This window comes from Pelophylax lessonae (genome assembly GCF_965119305.1).
Source record: "Pelophylax lessonae genome assembly, chromosome: 10".
Classification (NCBI taxonomy): domain Eukaryota; kingdom Metazoa; phylum Chordata; class Amphibia; order Anura; family Ranidae; genus Pelophylax; species Pelophylax lessonae.
Genome location: NC_138777.1, coordinates 17,632,975 through 17,657,480, shown reverse-complemented (window position 1 = coordinate 17,657,480; position 24,506 = coordinate 17,632,975). Strand labels below are relative to the sequence as shown.

The following is a 24,506-nucleotide window of genomic DNA, read 5'->3' as shown; positions in this document are numbered from 1 at the left end:
CCATACTTATCCATTTTATCCGCCAGCCAAGCTTATGTTTCTCAGACAGCATAGTGTTCCTAGATCTGTCTGTCTTTTCTTTATCCATTGAACCAACTGGGACATTCTGCTTGACTCAGCCAATAAAAATAATCCAATGCTATGAACAATCAAAGACAAATTTTCCAGCATACTAAAGAAACTTAGGGGTTTATGTATAAAATGTTCTCTGTGGTGAATGTCTTTGGATGGGCACCACAAACGTCTGTCATATTGTTTGTAATATGACTATCTCCTATGATCGTCATCCCTTTCTAGTGGCCATAATACAGAATTTTTTATTACATCAGGAGTTTCAGGAAAATACCCCATTATGGCCACTAGATGGAGCTGACGATCATAGAAGATAATTGTATAATAAGAAAGCTTAAATGCCCACCGAAAGCCACACAAATAAAAATAAGCTAACCCAAGCGCTAAAATGAGGACCACTCGCCTGATGAATAAAATGGCTATGCAGCTACTTGACCAAAAATGTATAAAATAGATATATAATAGACAGATACTCCACAATATCTCTAGATATATGTAGTAGCGCAAACTTATCAAAAAGAAAGTGCCATAAATAATGTACAAAAAACTGCACAAAGTCCAATGGTTCGACAAATATTACACTAGCAGCAGGAAATGATCAGAGTATCATAAAACAGTCCATGTTTTTTCAATCTATTTCCTGGGATGGCTGTGCAAAGAAATGTGTATTTCAAAGGGGTCACCACCACCACCGTGCTCCAAAGGGAGCGTCCCAGGGAAGAAGTGGAAATCACGAAACGCGTCGGGGCGTGACCAGGCGGTGTAACCAGGTGTTTGTAAGAGGAGTTTGGAACACCCAGAAGGCGTGGGGTCCACGGCGTGGAGCTTGGACGTCAGTTCCCGAAGGGCATCCTTCTCCTAATGATGACTGTGATATGCGTTTGATGACATGCAAGAAATGTGAGTGTGTTACCTTATGTTTTATTGAATAAAGTTTTTTAAAACGGTATCACGCTATTGGGTTTGTGCTGTTTCTCTCCATATGCTGCTGAGCTTTTACTGATTATGCTGGTGTGATCCGTGGCGTGGATTTTCCGGACCAGTGACCATCATTACAGGCTCGAATGCCCAAACACGAAAGTCGGTTGGGCCACAGCATCTGGTGAGTGGGCACTTCTCCTCCCCTTTGGAGCACGGTGGTGGTGGTGACCCCTTTGAAATACACATTTCTTTGCACAGCCATCCCAGGAAATAGATTGAAAAAACATGGACTGTTTTATGATACTCTGATCATTTCCTGCTGCTAGTGTAATATTTGTCGAACCATTGGACTTTGTGCAGTTTTTTGTACATTATTTATGGCACTTTCTTTTTGATAAGTTTGCGCTACTATATATATCTAGAGACATAGAAGATAATTGCCTTACAAACAATATGGCACACATTTGTGGTGCCTGTGCGAATGCGTAGACATCTGCACAGCAAATGCTTTATACATAGGTACTTTAGATTGCACGTTAGTGAGCAACTAAATGGACTTTTAAAACATGGCAGGACAGCGGTACAAACTGTTTATAGGATTCAATGAAGATTGCTGGGCGCAGGCATTAGAGAAAACTTGACAGTAGGCTATGCAGTGCTGAGGAGGCAGCCAAGATGTCAGTGGCATTTCAGCACACAGGCTGCCACTAAGTTATGTATACGGCATCTGGTTTTACAGGCTGGACCTATTTTAGTATCAGCAATGTAGTAACAGGATCTCCTCAAAGCTGAACCCTGTGACTTATTTTTTCGCTTTATCATACATACACTCACCGGCCACTTTATTAAGTACACCTGTTCACTTGCTTAGTAACACAAATTGCTAATCAACCAATCACAGGGCAACAACTCATTACATTTAGGCATCTAGATGTTGTGAAGACGACTTGCTGAAGCTCAAACGGGGCATCAGAATGGGGAAGGAAGGGGATTTAAGTGACACTGAACGTGGCATGGTTGTTGGTGGCACACGGGCTGGTCTGATTATTTCAAAAACTGCTGATCTACTTAAATTTTCACACACAACCATCTCTTGGGTTTACAGAGAATGGTCCAAAAAAAGAGAACATATCCAGTGAGGGGCAGTTGTGTGGAGGAAAATGCCTTGTTGATGTCAGAGGTCAGAGGAGAATGGGCAGACTGGTTTGAGATGATAGAAAGGCAACAGTAACTCAAATAATCACTCGTTACAACCAAGTGTAGCAGTGTCCCCGTAGCGCTTGCTGGGTGATGACTTCTTGGGTCTCCCTCTGATTACCTGCAGACAGTCACTAGGGGAATTTTCACACATCCATCTTTACTCCCGTTTACTTGTTACTCAATAAACGGTCCAGGGGGTTTGGTTTTTTTTTTTTTCAAATATAAAATTTTTTATTCAGGAATATTCATACAAAAAAAAAACAAAATACAAACATTTACTTCAAAGTGAAATTTACAACATTTTTTAACACGTAATTTAATCTTCCTCTTCCACTTTTTACCTCTTATATTCCTACATTTTTTCTCTCTTCCCTCCCTCCCTCCCTCCCTCCCTCCCTCCCTATCAAAACCCAAAAGACGAAAGAAAAAAAAAAAAAAAGGAAAAAAGGAAAACCCCCATAAATTTTCTCTCCTCCTCTCTCTCCCCCCCTCACCCCTCCATCCACAGCCAATGTTCAAGTGATCAAAGCAATCAATAAGTTTTTCCAGATTACTTTATCCTATTGTAAGTTGTTTCCCTTCTTTCGAGATTATGAATTGACTCCACTCCTCCCATATTTTCTTATATCTTCCCTGCCTATTCTGAGAGGATGCAATCATTTCCTCCATTCTCCTTATTTCCTCTACTCTATTTACCCATTCTCCTATCGAGGGGGGGTGTGCTTTTTTCCAATTACTCGGTATACATGCCTTTGCTGCATTTATCAAAAATGGGACGATCGAGTTTTCATATCTCTTTGTCGGTATATCCGACAAGTGCAGCAGAAAAAGGGCTGGTTTTTCCTCTATTCTATTTTCAGTAAATTTCTGGATTACCTCCTTTACTCTTCCCCAAAAGGGTTTAACTTCTGTGCATGTCCAGAGAATATGGACTAGCGTGCCTATTTCTTTTTTACATCTCCAGCATTCACTGGTTTCTCTTGGATACCAATTATGCAATTTCTCAGGAGTAATATACCATCTCATCATGAACTTATAGTTCATCTCTTGAGTCTTGGTACATCTAGCTGGTTTAAAAGTTAGTCTCACTATTCTCTGTACCTGCCCTTCTGTTAACTCAAACCCTAAATCTTTCTCCCACTTTCCCACCCACTGAGGTTTAACTTGCTCTTCTGGTTCCATCAGTAAATCGTAGGAGATTGACAGTGTACGTAGTAGTTTCCCTGGTTCTACACATAGCTTTTCAAATTTTGTTAATGCTCTACCATACTTCTCTGAGCCCTGTATGGATTCCAGGAAATGATGTAGTTGCGCTGCTTGCCAGAAAGACAAGCTATATGTACCATCTCTCTCCAGCAATTCACTGATCGAAACCCAGTTATTTTGTATAAGAAATGATGAAGCCTGTTCCTGTTTCTTTTCTCTCAGCTGTATAAAGCTTCTGGAGTCTAAGCCCGGGGTAAACTGCGGATTCCCTAATATTGGAAATAAAGGTGATTCCTTCTTCGTTAGTTTACTATATATGCTCGGATGCGAGCATATCCGCAGTGTATTTCCTATTATTGGGTGATTTTTCAATTCCTTAGGTAACCACTGGTAGACCCATATCGCCCTCTTTAAGTCTATTTCTGTTTGAGTCTGTTCAATTTGTACCCAAAGTTTATTTTCTGAATGATGCCACCAATCCAATATCCTGCTTATATGTGCTGCAAGATAATAGACTCGGACATCTGGTACAGCCAGGCCCCCATTCTTTTTCGGTAGGGTTAAAGTTCTACGTGCTATGCGGGGTCTTTTATGGGCCCATATATACTTTACAAAAAGAGAGTGTATTGTCTTGAAAAACGCGCTTGGTATCTTAACTGGCAAGGCACGTAATAGATATAAAAATTTAGGTAATACTATCATTTTTAATAAGTTGCATTTACCGAACCAAGAATGTAGCCCGCCATTCCACTGTTTAAGTAGTTTCCTAGTCGTTTCCAAAAGTGGTAAAAAATTAAGGTCAAACACCTGTATTAACCTTGCTGGTATATAAGTCCCCAGGTATCTCACTGCGTCCTCCTTCCATTTAAAACCAAAACTGTCTCTTAATAGGTTAATTTGAGCTATAGATAATCCTACGCCCATTGCTTCTGATTTTCCATAGTTAATCTTTAAATAGGACAAGTTGTTAAATTTTTTAAATTCCTGTAGGAGATTTGGCAGTGAGATACCCGGTTTAGTCAAGGAAAATAATAAATCATCTGCGTAAGCAGCCACTTTATATTGCACTTCTTTTACCTCTATCCCTTCAATATCCTGATTCAGTCTGACTCTGCACAGAAAAGGTTCCACCGTTAGGGCAAACAGGAGGGGTGACAGGGGACATCCCTGTCTAGTACCATTCCTTATTGGGAAAGCTTCTGATAATAACCCATTGGCCTTTACTCTAGCTATCGGTTCCGTGTATACCCTAGTAATCTTCTCTAGCATATTTTTTCCTAATCCGATGTGTCTGAGTACGGAAAACAGAAACGGCCATCCCACTCTATCAAATGCCTTCTCTGCATCCGTACTCAGCACAACATAAGGGATCTTTTTTTCTTTTGCTACTTGCATCAAATTGAGGATTCTTGTTGTATTGTCTTTTGCCTCTCTAGATGGCATAAAGCCTACCTGATCTAGGTGTACTAATTTTGGAAGGAATTCTGCCAATCTACTTGCCAAGATTTTAGTCAGTACTTTTAAATCCACATTTAATAGGGATATTGGCCTATAGCTGCCACATGCCGCTGGGTCTTTACCCTCTTTTAATATTAACGAGATATGAGCTTTAAGTGTATCTCTCGCTAGTTTCCCTTCCGGACCTGATGCATTATACAGCTTTGCCATATACGGTCCCAAGATATGGAACAGTACCCGGTAATATTGTACCGTTAGGCCATCTGGGCCAGGCGCCTTCCCGGGATTCATGGCTCTAATTGCCTGTTTTATTTCCTCTAGTGTAATCTCGGCTTCCAGACTTTCCCGGTCCTCCTCCGAGAGTCTAGGCATCTGTGACTGTACCAGATACTGATCCATATCTTGCTGTTGAGGGGGTGCCTCCTGTAGATTATATAGAGAAGTATAATATATCTCAAATTCTTTCAATATTTGTTTTGGCAAAGTCTTTTTAATTCCCTCTCTTGATGTGATAAATGGTATATAAGCTCTTGTCCTCTGCTCACGCACAGTTCTAGCCAGTACTTTCCCGCATTTATCTCCCGCCTCATAATTTAACTTGCGGCATCTTTGTAAGGCAGCTTTTGCTTTATACTGTAACAGGTCTGTTATCTGTTTCCTGACTAATTTTAACTCAACCAAGGTTACATCTATTGGTCTTTGTTTATGTTCTATCTCTAGTTCTCTAAGTTTTCCCAATAGCTGTGACAATTGCTCATTCCTTTCTTTTTTAATACGTGCTCCATGTTTTATAAGGAGTCCTCTCACAACTACCTTATGTGCCTCCCAGAGTATTCCCATCTTACAGTCTGGTTGTTCATTTATTTCAAAAAAGCTTTTCATTTCTTTCTCAACTTCCCTTAATATCTCTTCCTTTTGTAGCAGACTTTCGTTTAGCCTCCAGAAGCTCCTCCCCTGTGCAGAGTTCACCACCAAATTATACAGCAAGGATATAGGTGCGTGGTCTGACCATGTGATACTACCTATACTTGTTTTTTGAACTGATTGTAATTGTGCATGTGGTATAAGAAAAAAATCAATTCTAGAATAAGTCTTATGCGGCGTAAAAAAAAAAGTGTACTCTTTTTCAGAGGGATGTTGTAACCGCCATGCATCTATAAGTTGAGCTTTATATAGTGTCTTTAAAATTTTTTTATTCCTTCCTGCTGAAAAAGTCGATGTCCCTGTAGATATATCCAATGCTGGTGTTAATGGGCAATTAAAATCTCCTCCCATAATTAACTGTCCCTCTGAGAACCTCATAGATTTCTCTATTACTTTAGCTATGAATCTTTCCTGTCTGTTATTGGGCGCATAAATTGTTGCTATTGTTATTTGTATTTCTCCTATTTTCCCCTTAACAAACAGAAATCTTCCTTCCGGGTCTTGCATTTTATCTTGGAAAGTCCAAGGGACAGAGTTTGCAATAAGTATGGAGACTCCTCTTGCTTTAGATTGTGTATAAGTGGAATGATATACATAAGGGAAATTTCTGTTTTTAAGAAAGGGTAATTTATCCGTCCTGAAATGCGTTTCTTGAATCAGCGCTATACTAGTATGTAACTGCTTTAGGTCAGATAATAGCATGTGTCTTTTTTCTGGTACATTGAGTCCCTTGACATTATATGATACCACCTTTATATTTTCCATCCTTAGCTCGTGACGCAAAAACGAGCAAAAGAAGGAAGAGAGAGAGAGAGAGACAGAGAGAGAAGAGAAAAAAAAAAAAAAACCCTCCGCTTTCCCTAATCCCCCACCCCCCCTTTACCCCCCTTCCTACGGGTTCGAGGGGGACGATCTCCACAAGAGAGCGACCCTCTCCCCCGTAGTTTCGGATAATAACAAAACTTATCCTTATTTCACACGGTCACTTTCGTGCCACTTGTGTGACTCTATAAATAGGGTCGTGCCCTGAAGTGATTCTCTGTGGACTCTCCTCCACCTCCTCCTGCCGTTTTTTATGTGCTCATTCTATCCTTATTTTATTCTAAGATTTACCGGAGTTTCCTTTTCCCTTCATATTCTTCAGTTTCCCCCAATAAATAGAGGCCTTCCCTTCTCATTAAATTACCAAAGGACATTAAAATGTCTAAATTATGACCCTGGGGATAGGTGGGGAGGTAGCAGGTTTGAGAATAACCTCCCTCTTCCCTTCTCTCCCTTCCTCAACCATCCCTCCCCCCGATCCCCTGAGCGTCATTTATCACATAATAAACATCACAACATTTTCAAATTCACTAATTCAATCCCCTCCTTCTTTCCTCCCCCCAATTGTTAATCTATCAATCCCCCATAAATTTAGTGATTAGAGGAATAATTTCCATCATAGTTTCAAAATTGTGTGAAAGAGAAAAAAAAAAAAAAAAAAAGAGGGGGGGAACCCCTCCCCAAAATCCCCCAAAAATTAGTGATTAGAGGAATAACTTCCATCATAGTTTCAAAATTGTGTAAAAAAAAAAAAAAAAAAAAGGAGGGGGGAACCCCTCCCCAAAATCCCCCAAAAATTAGTGATTAGAGGAATAACTTCCATCATAATTTCAAAATTATGTGAGAAGAAAAAAAAAAAAAAAAAAGGGGGGGGGGTTTAAAAGAGATAACCCCCCCTCCCAAAATCCCCCTCCCAAAATCCCCCGTAAAATTAGTGATTAGAGGAACAACTTTCATCAAAAATTTAAAAAATTGTGTAAAAAAATTGTGTAAAAAAAAAAAAAAGGGGGGGAGATTATTAACCCTTAATTCCCATAAGGGGACCTCACTACAATCTCTTAATAGTTAAGTCTCTTTATCTTCTTTCTTCTCTTGATAGTATCTCTGATCTTTTCTCCCTTTGTTGAAGGTATGTTGACGGTTTTTCGCTAGGCAATCGGTTCAGCCAATTCACTATTTGAATAGGATCTGTTTCAATAAACCGGAAAAATGCCGTCTTGTCCTGATATGTCCTAAGGTTAAAATACTGTCCGTTCCTACGGAATGTTACAGAGAATGGGAACCCCCACCTGTATGTACATCCTGCTTTTCTTGCCAGGTCTAATAGCGGTTTCAAAAGAGTTCTTCTTCTCAATGTACCTCTGGCGATGTCTGCATATATCCTAACTAACTCTCCTTCCACTTTTATATCCTGGGATTCCCATGCCAGTCTTAAAATCCCTTCTTTATGTACGTAGTGAAATAGTCTGCAGATCACATCCCTTGGGCTTCTCTCATCCTTATTTCTGGGGCCAGTGGTTCTATGTATTCTTTCTATCTCTAGTTGTTCCGGATATTTGTCCTTCATGATCCGTTTAAAAATATCTTCCGCTACTTCTAATAATCTCTCTTTTCCCACCGTTTCAGGTATGCCTCTTATGCGTAGGTTATTACGTCTATTTCTGTTTTCTATCTCCTCCAACTGTAATTGTATCTTCTCATCTATCTCCCTTTGTATGTCTCTTGTTAATTCCAATGATGTTACTCTCTCTTCAATATCTTTTCTGGCCTTTGATTCCTCCACTAAAGCTTGTGAAATATTTTGTATATCTTTCTTAATTTCCTGCATTTCTCTCTGATGTGCTTCCTCTATTTTATGCACCATCTGTTCTATGTCTATTTTAGTTGGTAGAGCTTGTAGTATAGCTTTTAACTCAGCGCTGCACTCCAAGCTCTGTGCATAATTACAAGATATTTCATTCTCCCTTTGTCTCGTCTCCGGACTTTCCAGATAATTCTCCGAGGTAGGAGAGGTAGTCATAGAGCTCGGCACATCCCCTGACTCTGGACTTGTTAGGACACTGTTTCCACATCTTGCCATTTTTACTTCCCTTGGCGTTTTATGATTATTAGCAAAATATTTATCTATTTCTCCTTCTGGTTTATTTATCTTGACTTTTATCGTGTTTTTCTTTCCTTTCCTTTTTTTAGTTAATGTCATGCTTTCCTTTTTAGTTCAATAACCAGTTCTCTCCCAGTTTCCAATAATTCCTCTAGGAGGCTTTATTTCAATAACACCAAGAGGCAAACAGATATCCGGCACAGAGGGGATGTAGTCCCTTTTTCTTCCTCTTTACCCGCTATGGATATCACAGTCTATGGCCATCCCACAAGTAATGGAAATAGGTAGATATAGGTAGAAAAAAAAAAAAAAAAAAAGGTATTATCTCACCCACGTTCAAAGCTGTCCTCTTTCGGTAGGTATACAGTCCTTTTTCTCTGGGGGAAACCCTTCACATTAAGGAGCTTAAAAAAATATAATGACCTGCAATAGGTATCTTGTGCTTGTTCGGGCCGGCTGTTCAAAGTTTCCGTCCTTCCTGGTTTCAGTGCTTATCTCCTCACCTTTGAATTTTTAGCCATTCTGGCATCAAACCATGAAGATCACCATCCGGGTATCCCACCTCCTTTTCTCTGCAGTGCGGGAGCTCAAGAGACTGATGTCCTATTTCCTCCTTCTACTCTCCTTGTCTTCTCCACACCGTTACCCCGGCGCGCTCCAGCAGCAAGGAGCTTGGCGGCGGAAACACCCAGCGGGAGGTCCGGGACACGGTCTCCTACCCGGTCGAGCCGCCCACGCTCCGAGCGGCGGGATCTAGCCGGGCTCCGCCTCTCTTTCCACGCACGGGACAGCTGCTCCTCTCTCCCCTCCCGAGGCACGAGCTGCTCGGATGTCGGAGGTTGGATCACAGCCAAGTTCCGGCTCTCTAGCTCCACTGTTTTAGGGCGTCCTCGCGGCGTCTCTGTCAGCTCCGGCGGGAGAGGTGTTCAGCGAGGAGATACACAGCCCACACTCACATCCTCACTTCCGGGCACGCCCCCTTAGAGCATGATCTCGGAATGACACCGGGGGTTTGGTTTTATATTTATTGTGGAACTTGGATTGGAGAGGGGAATAGTGGGATACTCCAACTAAACTAATCACGATAGATAAGAACAACTCTCACTTGGCCTCATCAGGTTACTTGTGGCAGCAGACACGCTGCTTTACCCATACTGCCACTTGTATGGAAGAATTAAGGTCCTCTTGCTCTCTATAACAGCAGACTTGTTGCAACTACTTTCTCTTCAGGACACTCTCTAGCATCCCCTTCACTGACACCCATCTACTGACTCTTCTGGCAGAAGGGGTGGCCCTCTCAAAACAGGCTCCAGGACACAGTTCTGTACTCACTGTAGGCAGATTTATATCCTTTCCAGTGTCTCCCTTCCAGTCAGCTCTGCAGGACCTCTGCCTCCTCTCTGATTCTCAGGCCCTCAGATGGACCACCTGAGGCCACATGGCAGCTTCTACAGAGGAGGGGCAGCCGCCCTCTCCCTTTGGGACACCACTCTCCAGCTGACAGACCCCGAGCACATGTGCCCTTGGCATTTATAAAGTATCCCAGCATGCACTGAGGGACTTTCCTCTGCCAATCACCAGGACTGTAACAAATGCCTGTGCACTCACATGTTAGGTTTCCTCCCACTGTCCAATATGTCTCCCTATTGGACCAGCGTGAAGCACTTCAGACAAGCTGAGCTGCACCCGAGCACCATGAGCAGACCTCACCTGGTAGGCAGAGAGCAGCATAAAATGTACCTGGCAATCTCTCTGGTAAGCAAAAAGACCCAAAAACGATACTCTCTCTCTAGCACCTACCTAGAAGGGTGCTACACAAGGTATGCAGAATACCATCTCTGAATGAACAACACATCGAACCTTGAAGCAGATGGGCTACAGCAGCAGAAGACCACACCGGGTGCCACTCCTGTCAGCTAAGAACAGGAAACTGAGGCTAAAATTCGCACAGGATCACCAAAATTTATTGGACAACAGAAAAATGTTGCCTGGTCTGATGAATTTCCATTTAAGCCGCAACATTCAGATGGTGGGGTCAGAATTTGGTGTAAACAACATGAAAGCATGGATCCATCCTGCCTTGTATCAATGGTTCAGGCTGGTGGTGTAATGGTGTGGGGGATATTTTCTTGGCATACTTTGGGCCCATTAGTACTAATTGAGCATTGTTTAAATCCCACGGCCTACCTGAGTATTGTTGCTGACCATGTCCATCCCTTTATGACTACAGTGTCCCCATCTTCTGATGGCTCCTTCCAGCAGGATAATGCACCATGTCACAAAGCTCCAATCATCTCACCACTGGTTTCTTCAACATGACAACGAGGTCACTGTCCTCCAATGGCCTCCACACTCACCAGATCTCATCCAATAGAGCACATTTGGGATGTGGTGGAACGGGAGATTGGCATCATGGATGTGCAGCTGACAAATCTGCAGCAACTGTGTGATGTTATCATGTCACTATGGAGGAAAATCTCTGAGGAACGTTTCCAACACCTTGTTGTATCTATATTCCACGAAGAATGAAGTCAAAAGGGGGTCCAACCCAGTACAAGCAAGGTGTACCTAATAAAGTGGCCGGTGAGTGTATTTTGTCAGCTATAAAAGACACAAATGAATGCAGGGTAATACACCATTAAATGCATACATCTGTACTGTCCCCAAATTTGACCTAGAATCAGAATCTTAAAATAGAGCCCAGACTGGGAGAAGGAGAAGCAGCAGTGGGAGCCAATTAGTTGTGCTGTATTACTCATGCGCTATTAACCTGCCTAGCGGTAACCCCGAGCGTGACTCAGGGTAGAATTTTCCTGCTGTTATCGGTATCCCCGAGTCATGTAAAGAGCGAGCAGCGGTCTCTTACCTTCTCCTGGCGATCCAGCGATGATCTCTCATTGCTGTGATCGCCAGCCGAGAGTCCCGCCGCTCGTCTGTCGGTCTGATGACTTCCTGGTTCTGTTCCCTGCAGCAGCAATGCTGCATGGGAGCGGAACTGGGAGGGAAATTCAAAAGTTCCACAAAACACAAACACATAACATTCATATTATATATATATATATATATATATATATATATATATATGTGTGTGTGTGTATATGTATATATATACAGTGGGTACGGAAAGTATTCAGACCCCCTTAAATTTTTCACTCTTTGTTATATTGCAGCCATTTGCTAAAATCATTTAAGTTCATTCTTCTTCCTCATGAATGTACACATAGCACCCCATACTGACAGAAAAACACAGAATTGTTGACATTGTTGCAGATTTATTAAAAAAGAAAAACTGAAATATCACATGGTCCTAAGTATTCAGACCCTTTGCTGTGACACTCATATATTTAACTCAGGTGCTTTCCATTTCTTCTGATCATCCTTGAGATGGTTCTACACCTTCATTTGATGTTTGATTATACTGATTGGACTTGATTACGAAAGCCACACACCTGTCTATATAAGACCTTCCAGATCACAATGCATGTCAGAGCAAATGAGAATCATGAGGTCAAAGGAACTGCCTGAAGAGCTCCGAGACAGAATTGTGGCAAGGCACAGATCTGGCCAAAGTTATAAAAAGATTTCTGCTGCACTTAAGGTTCCTAAGAGCACAGTGGCCTCCATAATCCTCAAATGGAAGACGTTTGGGACGACCAGAACCCTTCCTAGAGCTGTCCGTCCGGCCAAACTGAGCTATCGGGGGAGAAGAGCCTTGGTGAGAGAGGTAAAGAAGAACCCAAAGATCACTGTGGCTGAGCTCCAGAGATGCAGTCAGGAGATGGGAGAAAGTTGTAGAAAGTCAACCATCACTGCAGCCCTCCACCAGTCGGGGCTTTATGGCAGAGTGGCCCGACGGAAGCCTCTCCTCAGTGTAAGACACATGAAAGCCCGCATGGAGTTTGCTAAAAAAAAACACCTGAAGGACTCCAAGATGGTGAGAAATAAGATTCTCTGGTCTGATGAGACCAAAATAGAACTTTTTGGCCTTAATTCTAAGCGGTATGTGTGGAGAAAAACAGGCACTGCTCATCGCCTGTCCAATACAGTCCCAACAGTGAAGCATGGTGGTGGCAGCATCATGCTGTGGGGGTGTTTTTCAGCTGCAGGGACAGGACGACTGGTTGCAATCGAGGGAAAGATGAATGCGGCCAAGTACAGGGATATCCTGGACAAAAACCTTCTCCAGAGTGCTCTGGACCTCAGACTGGGCCGAATGTTTACCTTCCAACAAGACAATGACCCTAAGCACACAGCTAAAATAACGAAGGAGTGGCTTCACAACAACTCCGTGACTGTTCTTGAATGGCCCAGCCAGAGCCCTGACTTAAACCCAATTGAGCATCTCTGGAGAGACCTAAAAATGGCTGTCCACCAACGTTTACCATCCAACCTGACAGAACTGGAGAGGATCTGCAAGGAGGAATGGCAGAGGATCCCCAAATCCAGGTGTGAAAGACTTGTTGCATCTTTTCCAAAAAGACTCCTGGCTGTATTAGATCAAAAGAAGGGTTTCTACTAAATACTGAGCAAAGGGTCTGAATACTTAGGACCATGTGATATTTCAGTTTTTCTTTTTTAATAAATCTGCAACAATGTCAACAATTCTGTGTTTTTCTGTCAGTATGGGGTGCTATGTGTACATTCATGAGGAAGAAGAATGAACTTAAATGATTTTAGCAAATGGCTGCAATATAACAAAGAGTGAAAAATTTAAGGGGGTCTGAATACTTTCCGTACCCACTGTATATATATATATATATATATATATACACACACATATATATATATATATATATATATATATATATATATACACACACACATATATATATATGTATATACACACACACACATATATATATATATATATATACACACACACACATATATATATATATATATATATATAAAATATATATAACGCATGAATTATAATCTAATCAATAATATAATTTTATTATATAATATATATATATATATATTATATAATAAAATTATATTATTGATTAGATTATAATTCATGCGTTTGTGTTTCAAATTTATCACATCTGGGATGTCTACTAGAGTCATGTTTTGGTCAGGTTTAACCACTTGCCAACTGCCTAACACCGATCTACGTCGGCAGTCAGCCCCTCACAGGCAAAGCGACGTAGGTCTACGTCGCTAGCTTGTGGGGGTGTAGGGAGCTCCCGCTCCCGCGCGGTCACGCATCCCCCAGCTATGTATAGCACTGATTGCTGTAGAAATGTCACTGGTAACCCCAAAAGTGTCAAAAATGTCAGTCAAGGGTCCGATCTGTCCGCTGCAATGTCGCAGTACCGCAAAAAAATCGCAGATCGCCGCCATTACGCGTTAAAAAAAAAAACAACAAAAATGACAAAAATCTTTCCCTTTGTTAGTAAACGCGATAACTTTTGTGCAAACCAATCAAAATACGCTTTTTGCGATTTTTTTTACCAAACATAGGTAGCATAAAACAAATTGGCCGAAAATTTAAAAAAATTTTGATTTTTACATTTTTTTGGGGGGGAATTTCATATAAAAAAATGTGAAAAATATTGCTATTTTTGCAAAATTGACGCTCTTTTTTTGTTTATAGCGCATGATCAAAAAATCGCACAGGTGATCAAATACCACCAAAAGAAAGCTCTGTTTGTGGGAAAAAAAGGACGCCAAATTCGTTTAGATACAGCGTAGCACGACCGCGCAATTGCCCGTTAAAGTCACGCAATGCCGAATCGCAAAATACCCCCTGGTCAGGAAGGGGGTAAAATCTTCCGGGGCTTAAGTGGTTAAGTCAGTAATTACTAAGAATTGTAGGCCTATAATACATAACGCCAAATTTCCATGAAAAGAATTGTACCGCTTTTGGTACAGAATTCCTGACATAATCATACCGCCAGGGAGGTTAAGGAGCATGCTGATAGGAGCAAAGAGTGTTGTGACATAGGGGTTGATTTACTAAAGGCAAATCCACTGTGCATTACAAGTACACTGCAAGTGCACTTGGAAGTGCATTCGCTGTAGATCTGAAATGAGGGGAAACTCTGCTGATTTCTATCATCCAATCATGTGCAAGCAAAAATGCGTTTTTTTTTTTGTTTTTTTTTATTTCCCTTCCATGTAACCCCTCAGATCTACAGCGACTGCACTTCTGTAGCGGGCATCCTCCCATTTACAATTGTTCATTAGTAGACTGTATAACATTTTGAAGGAACTCGGCTCCATCTAGTGGCCAAACTGCCACACTGCAGCTTGGTGGTTTTCATCAGAAGTTTCTAGTGGCCAAACTGCCACACTGCAGCTTGGTGATGTTCATCAGATACTACGATACCCACAATTCAGTGGGAACACCAGGGTGCATTGCTTCACCGCACAGCCTTTTGGGGGAAGCTTTATAAAGGAAGGGAGGAGCCAGGCTCTCTCTCTTGTCTCCTGACACAACAGCTAGAAGGAAGCAAGTGCTGTGGGCTGATGCTGCGGACTAGGCCTGAAGCCTGAGCCTGAAGTGACGGAGTGGAAGCATTTCATCTGCAGTAAAGGAGCCTTCCCAGAGAACCCATTGATGCTCTGCAGAGACTGGTGTTGCCCACATCTAACCACAAGCGCGGCTGGTGACAGAAATCGGAGGTGGAGAGCTCGGGAAGAAAGAGGCCGTTTGGTGAGCAGGGCACATGCCCAAATCTGTTTCTCGCTTGGAAGAAAGTAACTTTAGCCGGTGCTAACTACACTTCAGATAGTACGCAGTACACTCAGCGGCCTAGTGCACCTTCCAGGAGACTAAGCATTTAAACACAAGTACATAAGGTGTCAGGGGCCTATATATGCACCACTAAGAAGATTAATACGCCCAATTACGCAGTAACATTGCGGGTGATTGTAACCTTTTTTTTTCCTCACCCCTTTTGACTATATATCCTTACTTTTGGATTACAAATAGCTTGTGCACCAACGATTGCTAGCGAAGATTCCAAACCAAAAGGAAGGAACTGTGTATGGGATTCAAATAGGTTCTGCCTACCTGATACAAGAGACTAGACGTGTGTAAAGTATAGCCTGAATTGGGTAAAAGAAAGCCTATGAGTTATCTTTTAGTTGCATAAGTATACAAAAATAGCTATCTTAATCATATTGTTTATTATTGTGTCAATAACTTTATCTTTCTTAGTTGACTCTTGTGATGTCTTTTGGAGTCAACTTGTACTTTAACTCTCAGTAAAGCTACTTTGGTTAAGCAAAAGTCTGTGTGTTGCACCTTGTGTCACCCAGAGGGACTGCGGCTGGAGAAAGGTAACAAGTTATTATTACTTATTGGGGTGATATATCCTGAACTGTGTTCTCCTGTAGCCATTTGGTATTATAGTCCCATTTCGTGTCAGTTGTGCCTAGGGAGGGTTCGAGCCAATTTCAGGGGTTGGAAGGCAGGACGTAGACCCAATAATCTAATCAGCAGCTCCTGCGGGGGTGGTGCTACACGTGGGGGGTCGTCCGGGATATCTACGGTCCTGCAACAGTTCCCTCTCAGTGACAAAATCGCTGTTCGCACAGAAATGGACCCTGCCGCTGCAGCCCGGTGGTGCAGAGAAGAAAATGTCCTTATCGGCCATGGTCTGGTGATTGGAATCAAGGGAGAGAACTGGACAGAGGAACAACTACTCTCAGTTCTGAGAACATATTCCAAGGACAGGAAACTTTGGGTGATGGACATGAGGACAGATACCACCAATCAACACACCTACGCATTGTGTGAATGGAAGAAGGGGGTCCCAGATCACTTCAAGGGCACCAGCATAAAAACTATAGATCAAGTAGAGTTATTCCTGATACATCCAGAAGGTGAAGAGGAAGACCCTATACCCACTACTACAGGGGGACTGAGCACAGAAGAAAGTGCCAAAAAGGAGGGATTCAGTGCACCACCTTTGACTACCCTTAGCTCAGAACTATGCGCTGTCCTGGGGGAAATAGTAGCCAAATGTAACAAGGATCCTCCAAACTATCTGATGGCTGGATACAGGAAGCTCAGGACTTTTTCTGGGAAGCAACCTGTACCCTCAGTGGAAGATGGATTCGAGGAGTGGCTAGATAACGCTACTCAGGCCTTGGAGGAGTGGGAGATACCAGAACAGCATAAGAAGCAGCGAATCACAGAGAGTTTGAAGGGGCCTGCATTGGAGGCCGTACGCAACCTCAAGCTAAGCAAGAAGGATTGTACTGCACAAGACTATCTGGATATTCTACAAGATGTGTTTGGCCGGACAGAAAAGGTTACTGAACTTCTTTACCAACTGGAGCACTGTTACCAGAAGGAAGGAGAAAAACTGTCTGAATTCATCGGGCGTCTGGATAGGATCATACATCAGATTCTGTTAAAAAAAGGGTTGGATCCCCGGAAGGTGGATGAGACTCGAGCACAACAGGTGCTGAGGGGAGCTCAACCTCTAGACCCTATTGCTATACTGTTGCGAACTCGCCAGGACGGTGGCATCCTGGAGTACCCTGATCTGATCAGGATGGTCCGGGAAGAAGAGGTCATGTTGGATAACAAAAGGAAGAGCCAAGAACGGGAAACAACCGCCCGAGTTAGAGTGATAAGTGCGGAAGAAGGCGACTCACAAGTTGAGCTCTTAAAGACTCAGGTGTCACAGCTAATAGAAATGGTATCCATCCTGAACAGTCAGGCATCTGCTCTATCTAATAGAAACACAGAAGAGAAGCCTGCTAAACACCCTAGTTCCAGTGTTGAACCAGAACAGAAACCTAGGAGGCCGATAACCTGTTTCAATTGTGGAGGGGTAGGGCATGTCAGAGGAGTATGTCCCAGTCCAGAGGAGGCTGCCTTCAAACACCGCAAGCCGGCGGAAAACTTCAGAGGGCTCCGGTGAAGGAGTCAACCGGGCGCCCAACAGTTTTAATGGACTCCAAGAGATCCCTTAAATTTAAGAGCCACAGTCAGGGAGTAAGGCCCTCTTTAAATGCCTCTCATTCCACGACTTGGGCCGATAAGAGGCGGGAAATCAATGCACACCAGGCCCAGGAGGAGATGAGGCCCGGTAGAAACTCAAAAAGGAAAGGAGTACGGGTGCAGGTAGCTGAGCCCGGCAGAAGGGCTACTCCAAAAGAATTTCCTGTCAAGCTAGTGGGGCCTTCCCCTGTAGTCTCAATTCAAGTGGAAGGAATTTATACAAAGGCTTTACTAGACACAGGAGCCCAGGTGACTCTCCTGTATAGGGATTTCTACGATAGACACCTCAAACATCTGCCCCTGCAGAGGCTGGAAGACCTGGAGATATGGGGTATTGGAACACAAAGTTTTCCCTATGACGGGTATTTGCCAATCAAATTAACTTTTGACCCCTCCTTGGCCGGCAAAGCTGAAACCTTCGATACTTTAGCAGTGGTATGCCCTCGCCCACCAGGGGCCAATAAGAGTTCCCTCATTATAGGGACCAACACTGACCTAGTCAGGCGATTGCTGACACAACTAGTCCAGGGACAGGATGCCCCAACTCTGAAAGTTCATCCCATGTTAAGGCAGGCCTATCAACGTCTAGGTCTGGAACAGAAGGCCCCTGCCGAAGGAGTTGGAAAGATCTGGAAGCTGGATAAAACAGAGAAGGTGTTGCAGCCGGGAGAGGTGACCTGCTTGAGGGCTTCTGTCAAGCTCACTTGGAAGCAGCCAGGCCCTTTCATGGTTCTTGAATCAGGCCCATCGGAGGCACAGAAAGGGATAGAAGTGATCCCCGAAGTGATCCCATTGAAGGCATTACAGAAAAGTCATGGGAAGGTTTTGGTGAGTGTCAGAAATACTGCTACTACTCCGGTGAAGGTGCCGGCCAGGGTGCTGTTGGGCCAGGTGAACCCGGCCACCCCAGTTGCCCCATCAGATTTGAAGAGGGAAGACGGGGGCGAAATCACCATAGAGGAGCTCTGCTCTGGAAATACGGCCCTCCCACCGGAATGGAAGAAGAGAGCCAGGGCCCAACTGATTCGATGGAAAGAAATATTCTCTAGAGATGAATTCGATGTGGGGTGTGCAAAGAGTGCCACCCATAATATCCGTCTACATGAAGATAAACCCTTTCGGGAGAGAGTCCGACGGGTTCCCTTGGGTGACTTAGAAGATCTACGGGAGCAGTTGGGGGAACTCAAGAGAACAGGGATTATTCGAGAATCCAGGAGCCCGTACGCTTCTCCAATAGTGGTAGTCCGGAAGAAAACTGGGTCCCTGAGGCTCTGTATCGACTACCGAACACTGAACAGAAGGACTATTCCAGACCAGTATACCACCCCCCGGATTGAAGACGCTTTACAAAGTTTGTCAGGGGCCAAGTGGTTCAGTGTGATGGACTTGAAGAGCGGATACTACCAGATCCCCATGAACCCTGAGGATAGGGAGAAGACAGCCTTCATCACCCCCGTGGGGTTCTTTGAGTTTAACCGCATGCCTCAAGGGTTGTCAGGAGCCCCAGCCACCTTCCAAAGACTGATGGAGAGAACTGTTGGAGATATGAACCTGATAGAGGTACTGGTATACTTGGATGATATTATTGTGTTCGGCAGAACCCTAGAAGAGCATGAAGAGAGGTTGGAAAAGGTCCTAAAGAGGTTATATGAAGAAGGCCTGAAACTTTCTCCGGAGAAGTGCCAGTTTTACCAGTCCTCGGTCCATTACCTGGGTCACATTGTGTCTGCAGAAGGAGTGTCCACCGACCCAGAGAAGCTGGATGCTGTTACTTCCTGGCCGAGGCCCACAAATGTGACTGAGCTCCGATCATTCCTGGGTTTCTGCTCCTATTACAGGAGATTTGTGGAAGGGTTTGCCAAAATTGCCCGACCCCTCAATGAATTACTCAGAACCGAAGGGGAAGATGATGTTCCAGAACTAGTCAAACCAGTGAAACCCGCCATGGGGCCTAGAAAGCCCAAGGAATCTATTCAGGATCAGTGGACCTCGAAATGTGAGGAAGCCTTCATTCAGTTGAAGAAGAGCCTGACCACTGCCCCTGTGTTGGCCTACGCAGACCCCTCAAAACCCTACGAACTACATGTCGATGCCAGCAGAGATGGGCTAGGTGGGGTGTTGTACCAGGAGCATGACGGTCACCTGCGGCCCGTTGCTTATGTGAGCAGAAGTCTGATACCTTCCGAGAGGAATTACCCCACACACAAGCTGGAATTCCTGGCCTTGAAGTGGGCTGTAGTAGACAAACTGAAAGATTACTTATATGGAGCAGAATTCATAGTCAAAACGGATAATAATCCACTTACCTACCTGCTGACCACTGCCAAACTGGACGCTACAGGACATAGGTGGTTAGCCGCTCTCTCTAGCTTTATGTTCAGTTTAAAATACCGACCAGGTGTTGGGAATAGGGATGCAGACGCCCTCTCCAGAAGGTCTCATGCCCCCAACGATCCTACTGAAGAATGGGCTCACTTGACCTCAGAGGGAGTGCGCGCCCTATGTCAGGGAACGGAATTTCGATCCAGTGGAGGAGCAAGAGCCGAAGAGATTGGGGTCTCAGCTGCTGGAGTACCCAGGTGTTATTGCAGGGTGACCCAGGTTGAAGAAGGTTTGCCTAGGCTATCGAAAGGGGACTTGAGGAAGGAGCAGTTAAAAGACCCTTTGGGGAAACTTTTGCTGAAGGCCATAGAGACTCAGCGCCCTGAGCTGCTTCTAACAGACTCCCCTCGGGAAGCCCGATTGTTGCATAAAGAATGGGACCGGCTACAGATACGCCAAGGGGTGGTCTACCGAAGGGGCCCCTCTGATGATCTGGAAGAGAAGTGGCAACTGTTCCTACCAGCTAAATTCAGGGAAGGAGTCTTGGCTGCTCTCCATGACAATCATGGTCATCTGGGGCCTGAAAGGACTTTCCAACTTGTGAGAGACAGGTTTTACTGGCCCTGTATGCGGGGTGAAGTTGAAGGATACTGTCGTTCTTGTGCTCGCTGCATCCAGAGGAAAACTTTGCCACGTCAAGCAGCCCCAATGGGCCATCTGCAAAGTCAGGGGCCTATGGAACTGGTGTGCATTGATTTCCTTTGCCTGGAGCCTGACTTGAGTGGTCAAGGGAATGTCCTTGTGGTAACAGATCATTTCACCAGATACGCCCAGGCGTTTCCAACAAAAGACCAGAAAGCCACAACAGTGGCCAAAGTTTTAGTGGAAAAGTTCTTTGTGCACTATGGTTTACCGCAACGCCTCCATTCAGATCAGGGAAGAGACTTTGAAAGCCGGCTGATTAAGAAGTTGCTAGACTTGTTAGGCATCCAAAAGACTAGGACTACTCCCTACCACCCACAAGGGGATGCTCAGCCTGAACGGTTTAACCGGACTCTTTTGAACATGTTGGGGACCCTGAGCTCAGAAAAGAAACAGCACTGGAGTAAACATGTAGCTGCCATCGTACATGCCTACAATAGTACTGTCAGTGATGTTACAGGATACTCCCCATACCGATTAATGTTCGGGCGGGAGGCTCGGCTGCCAGTGGACTTGGCTTTCGGCATATCACCTGATCACACCTCAGCAGCATCTCACAAGGGGTATGTGGACCGGTTGAGGAAGAGCCTAAAAACGGCCTACGAAAAAGCCCAAGTCTCATCTGATCAACGGGGGCTGAGAAATAAAAGAAACTTTGACCTGAAAGTTAGGATCCAGGATTTGCAGCCAGGGGATAAAGTGTTGTTGAGGAACTTGGGTATCCCTGGGAAACACAAGTTGGCTGACCGTTGGAAATCCCAGCCCTATGTCATCTGTAAGCAGCTGCCAAACCTTCCTGTGTATCAGATTAGGCCGGAAGGGAGAGTGGGCCCACTGAAGACTTGGCATAGGAACCACCTATTACCTCTCTCAGAAGCAGTTCGCCTACCTCCTGACCCAGTCTCACATGAAGTCCCTTCAACGTCTCAAGGGCACAGGCCAGTTACCAGATCTCAAACAGCATTTCCAGATGTGAGGGATGGAGATTCTCCAATTGAAGATCTGGAAGATGAAGAGGAGGTACCTGATTGGATGTGGTCATCTCAGTTACCAGAACCCACGACTGAGTACCTGTCTTCATCCGAACTGGTTGAAAGAGGAACCCTTCGGGCAGAAGCTCCTGAATTTGTGCCTTTCCACATGCTTACAGAAGAAGTAGCTGATGGTGAAGATCCTGAGGAGGAGGTTGCACCTTTCTCTGAAGAAGAATTAACTGCTTCTGAAACCTCAGAGTCCAATGCGTTGGGACTAGAGGAGGAAGCTCTTGAAGAATCCCCAAGAGCGGCTGGTTCCAGCACTTCTAAGATTGTGACTCCCAAAGAACAGAGGGAAAGAAGAGTCATTCACCCACCCAAAAGACTAACTTACGACCAATTGGGGAAATGCTCGGAAGAAGCTGTCCTTACTTCTAAGAGAACTCTTGATCAGCCTAGTTCTTCCACTGCAGATTTAGTGGAGGACAACCCTAGCTCACCCCCAGGCACATCTGTACAAGCCACTCAAGTGTCGGGGGTTTGTGAACAGAACCACCTTCTCTCCCCCAACAATTGGTGGGAGGTTCCGCTGTCGGCCCTGTGTTTTAATGTGCAGTTGTTGGGTTTGAACTCTGCTTCTGATAAGGGACATGGTTTACCGTTGTGCATGAGTTAATTGTTTTTTTCCAACGTATGTGACAGGATACATGCTGTCGTTATCTTTGGGGACCAAAGTTTCTAAAGTGGGGGGAGTGTGTAGCGGGCATCCTCCCATTTACAATTGTTCATTAGTAGACTGTATAACATTTTGAAGGAACTCGGCTCCATCTAGTGGCCAAACTGCCACACTGCAGCTTGGTGGTTTTCATCAGAAGTTTCTAGTGGCCAAACTGCCACACTGCAGCTTGGTGATGTTCATCAGATACTACGATACCCACAATTCAGTGGGAACACCAGGGTGCATTGCTTCACCGCACAGCCTTTTGGGGGAAGCTTTATAAAGGAAGGGAGGAGCCAGGCTCTCTCTCTTGTCTCCTGACACAACAGCTAGAAGGAAGCAAGTGCTGTGGGCTGATGCTGCGGACTAGGCCTGAAGCCTGAGCCTGAAGTGACGGAGTGGAAGCATTTCATCTGCAGTAAAGGAGCCTTCCCAGAGAACCCATTGATGCTCTGCAGAGACTGGTGTTGCCCACATCTAACCACAAGCGCGGCTGGTGACAGAAATCGGAGGTGGAGAGCTCGGGAAGAAAGAGGCCGTTTGGTGAGCAGGGCACATGCCCAAATCTGTTTCTCGCTTGGAAGAAAGTAACTTTAGCCGGTGCTAACTACACTTCAGATAGTACGCAGTACACTCAGCGGCCTAGTGCACCTTCCAGGAGACTAAGCATTTAAACACAAGTACATAAGGTGTCAGGGGCCTATATATGCACCACTAAGAAGATTAATACGCCCAATTACGCAGTAACATTGCGGGTGATTGTAACCTTTTTTTTTCCTCACCCCTTTTGACTATATATCCTTACTTTTGGATTACAAATAGCTTGTGCACCAACGATTGCTAGCGAAGATTCCAAACCAAAAGGAAGGAACTGTGTATGGGATTCAAATAGGTTCTGCCTACCTGATACAAGAGACTAGACGTGTGTAAAGTATAGCCTGAATTGGGTAAAAGAAAGCCTATGAGTTATCTTTTAGTTGCATAAGTATACAAAAATAGCTTTCTTAATCATATTGTTTATTATTGTGTCAATAACTTTATCTTTCTTAGTTGACTCTTGTGATGTCTTTTGGAGTCAACTTGTACTTTAACTCTCAGTAAAGCTACTTTGGTTAAGCAAAAGTCTGTGTGTTGCACCTTGTGTCACCCAGAGGGACTGCGGCTGGAGAAAGGTAACAAGTTATTATTACTTATTGGGGTGATATATCCTGAACTGTGTTCTCCTGTAGCCATTTGGTATTATAGTCCCATTTCGTGTCAGTTGTGCCTAGGGAGGGTTCGAGCCAATTTCAGGGGTTGGAAGGCAGGACGTAGACCCAATAATCTAATCAGCAGCTCCTGCGGGGGTGGTGCTACACTTCCAAATGCACTTGCAGAGTACTTGCAGTGCACAGTGGATTTGCCTTTAGTAAATAAACCCCATTGAGATGAACTAATTATTCTGCTGCTACTTCTTTCACAGTTGTGTCTCCTGCCTTAATAGACAGAGCTGTGTTGGGGCCACTAATAAGCAGAGCTATGTAAATCTCAGGACTGGATGGACAGAAATGCAGGCTTTTTGGCATGCAAGATAGCACCCTTATATGATGTACTGCATTTGCTATACTTTTAGCTGTTTGCCTAGAGCTGCGTGGTAGTGCATCAACAGGCATTGTGTGCATTACAGCAATGTTTCTCAACCTTTTTTCAGTCGAGGCACCCTTTAAAAACTATGGATAATCTCGAGGCACCCTTTAAAAACTATGGATAATCTCGAGGCACCCTTTAAAAATTATGGATAATCTCGAGGCACCCTTTAAAAACTATGGACATGGTCTTGAGGCACCCCATTCTAAAATGTAAAAACGATTTTAATAGTTTTACATAACGCAGCAACATCCTCACAAGTAGGAGACCCACGGTTGGAGGTTATTTATTCTTCCAAAGCAAATGCACTTTTGCAAACTGGTACTGACTAATATTCCATTGTTTCTCTTCTCCCTCAGTTTTTCTCCATCACTCAAGCTAGTGTGACCCCCATCGCTGATGGAGAGAGGCAGGGGAGGGTCAAACAAGGATGCTATGCAGACAACTGACATGATGCCATTGCTAGAAAGTTGTAATGGTGCACAATGGAAACCT

At 44.1% G+C, this 24,506-nt stretch overlaps 2 protein-coding genes across 2 annotated transcripts in view; both read right to left on the bottom strand.

Annotated features, from left to right (window-relative positions):
- The window catches only part of LOC309565499 (uncharacterized protein), a gene marked incomplete at its 5' end in the record, with an annotated part of 60,426 nt that extends 51,743 nt beyond the window's left edge, over positions 1 to 8,683 (bottom strand). Inside the window, 2 exons of the mRNA XM_082270469.1 lie at positions 5,403 to 5,490; positions 8,348 to 8,683. Of these exons, the coding sequence (XP_082126595.1) occupies positions 5,403 to 5,490; positions 8,348 to 8,683 (424 nt within the window). The remainder of the gene's footprint in view (positions 1 to 5,402; positions 5,491 to 8,347) is intronic.
- Positions 1 to 24,506, bottom strand: part of LOC309565853 (uncharacterized protein) — a 227,274-nt gene that overhangs the window by 144,630 nt on the left and 58,138 nt on the right. The gene's annotated exons all lie outside the window — the stretch shown is intronic.